Source organism: Plectropomus leopardus, unplaced genomic scaffold (assembly GCF_008729295.1).
Source record: "Plectropomus leopardus isolate mb unplaced genomic scaffold, YSFRI_Pleo_2.0 unplaced_scaffold7057, whole genome shotgun sequence".
Taxonomy (NCBI): domain Eukaryota; kingdom Metazoa; phylum Chordata; class Actinopteri; order Perciformes; family Serranidae; genus Plectropomus; species Plectropomus leopardus.
The window spans coordinates 8-1,065 of record NW_024677662.1 but is presented as its reverse complement, the minus strand read 5'-3'; the positions used below and the strand labels follow the sequence as shown (position 1 = coordinate 1,065).

The following is a 1,058-nucleotide window of genomic DNA, read 5'->3' as shown; positions in this document are numbered from 1 at the left end:
TGTCACTGAGAGGTGAAATGGCGCAGAAAGGAGTTCAGCTGGACCGCGAAACCTTCTCTTGTTCCATCTGTCTGGACCTGCTGAAGGATCCGGTGGCTACTCCCTGTGGACACAGCTACTGCATGAACTGTATTCAAAGCTTCTGGGATGGAGAGGATGAGAGGAAAAAGTACAGCTGCCCTCAGTGCAGGCAGAGCTTCACACCGAGGCCTGTCCTGCTGAAAAACACCATGTTGGCAGATTTAGTGGAGGAACTGAAGAAGACTGGACTCCGAGCTGCTCCTGCTGATCACTGCTATGCTGGACCTCAAGATGTGGCCTGTGATGTCTGCACTGGGAGAAAACTGAAAGCTCTCAAGTCCTGTCTGAACTGTTTCGTCTCTTACTGTGAGAAACACCGTTATGATGTAGCTCAGTTAAAGGAGGACAGTGAGAAGATCTTCACCGAGCTGATCCGTCTCATGGAGAAAAGATGCTAAAATATGCAAAAAATATGCAAAAGAAATCACACTGGATCCAAACACAGCACATACATGTCTGTTATTATCTGAGGGCAACAAAAAAGCAAAATTTATGAGTCAACATCAGAAACATTATCATTATCCAGACAGATTCATTAAATGTTGTCAGGTCCTAAGTAAAGAGAGTCTGACTGAATGTTGTTACTGGGAGGTGGAGAGGAGAGGAGGAGGAGTTGATGTAGCAGTCGCATTCAAGAATATCAACAGAACAGGAAATTCAACAGAATGTGGATTTGGGTTTAATGACAAATGTTGGACATTACGATGTTACGAAAACAGTTGCATGTTTTTGTACAATGGAGTCCACACCCCTGTCTTAGGTCCCCAGTCCTTCAGAGTACCTGGATCACAGTGCAGGTATTCTGTCCTTCTACAGCATCTCTGAAGCCATGACTCTCCTCCACAGAGTCCAGACCACATTCACTCAGATGCTCTGTTTATTTGAGTTTACAGAACTCAGCAGTGTCTCCATAATTGTAACGAAACCAAAGTCCAGCACAGAGGTCATTGAAGGGTCAGTGGGTTAAAAACTGTATT

The 1,058-nt window shown here is 44.9% G+C and overlaps 1 protein-coding gene across 1 annotated transcript; it reads left to right on the top strand.

Moving 5' to 3' along the window:
* The first annotated feature begins 13 nt into the window (after window positions 1-13).
* On the top strand, window positions 14-479 carry LOC121940002 (E3 ubiquitin/ISG15 ligase TRIM25-like). The gene has a single exon (XM_042482891.1). The coding sequence runs from the start codon at window positions 18-20 to the stop codon at window positions 477-479; it is 462 nt and encodes a 153-aa protein (XP_042338825.1). The 5' UTR covers window positions 14-17.
* The last annotated feature ends 579 nt before the right edge of the window (window positions 480-1,058 follow it).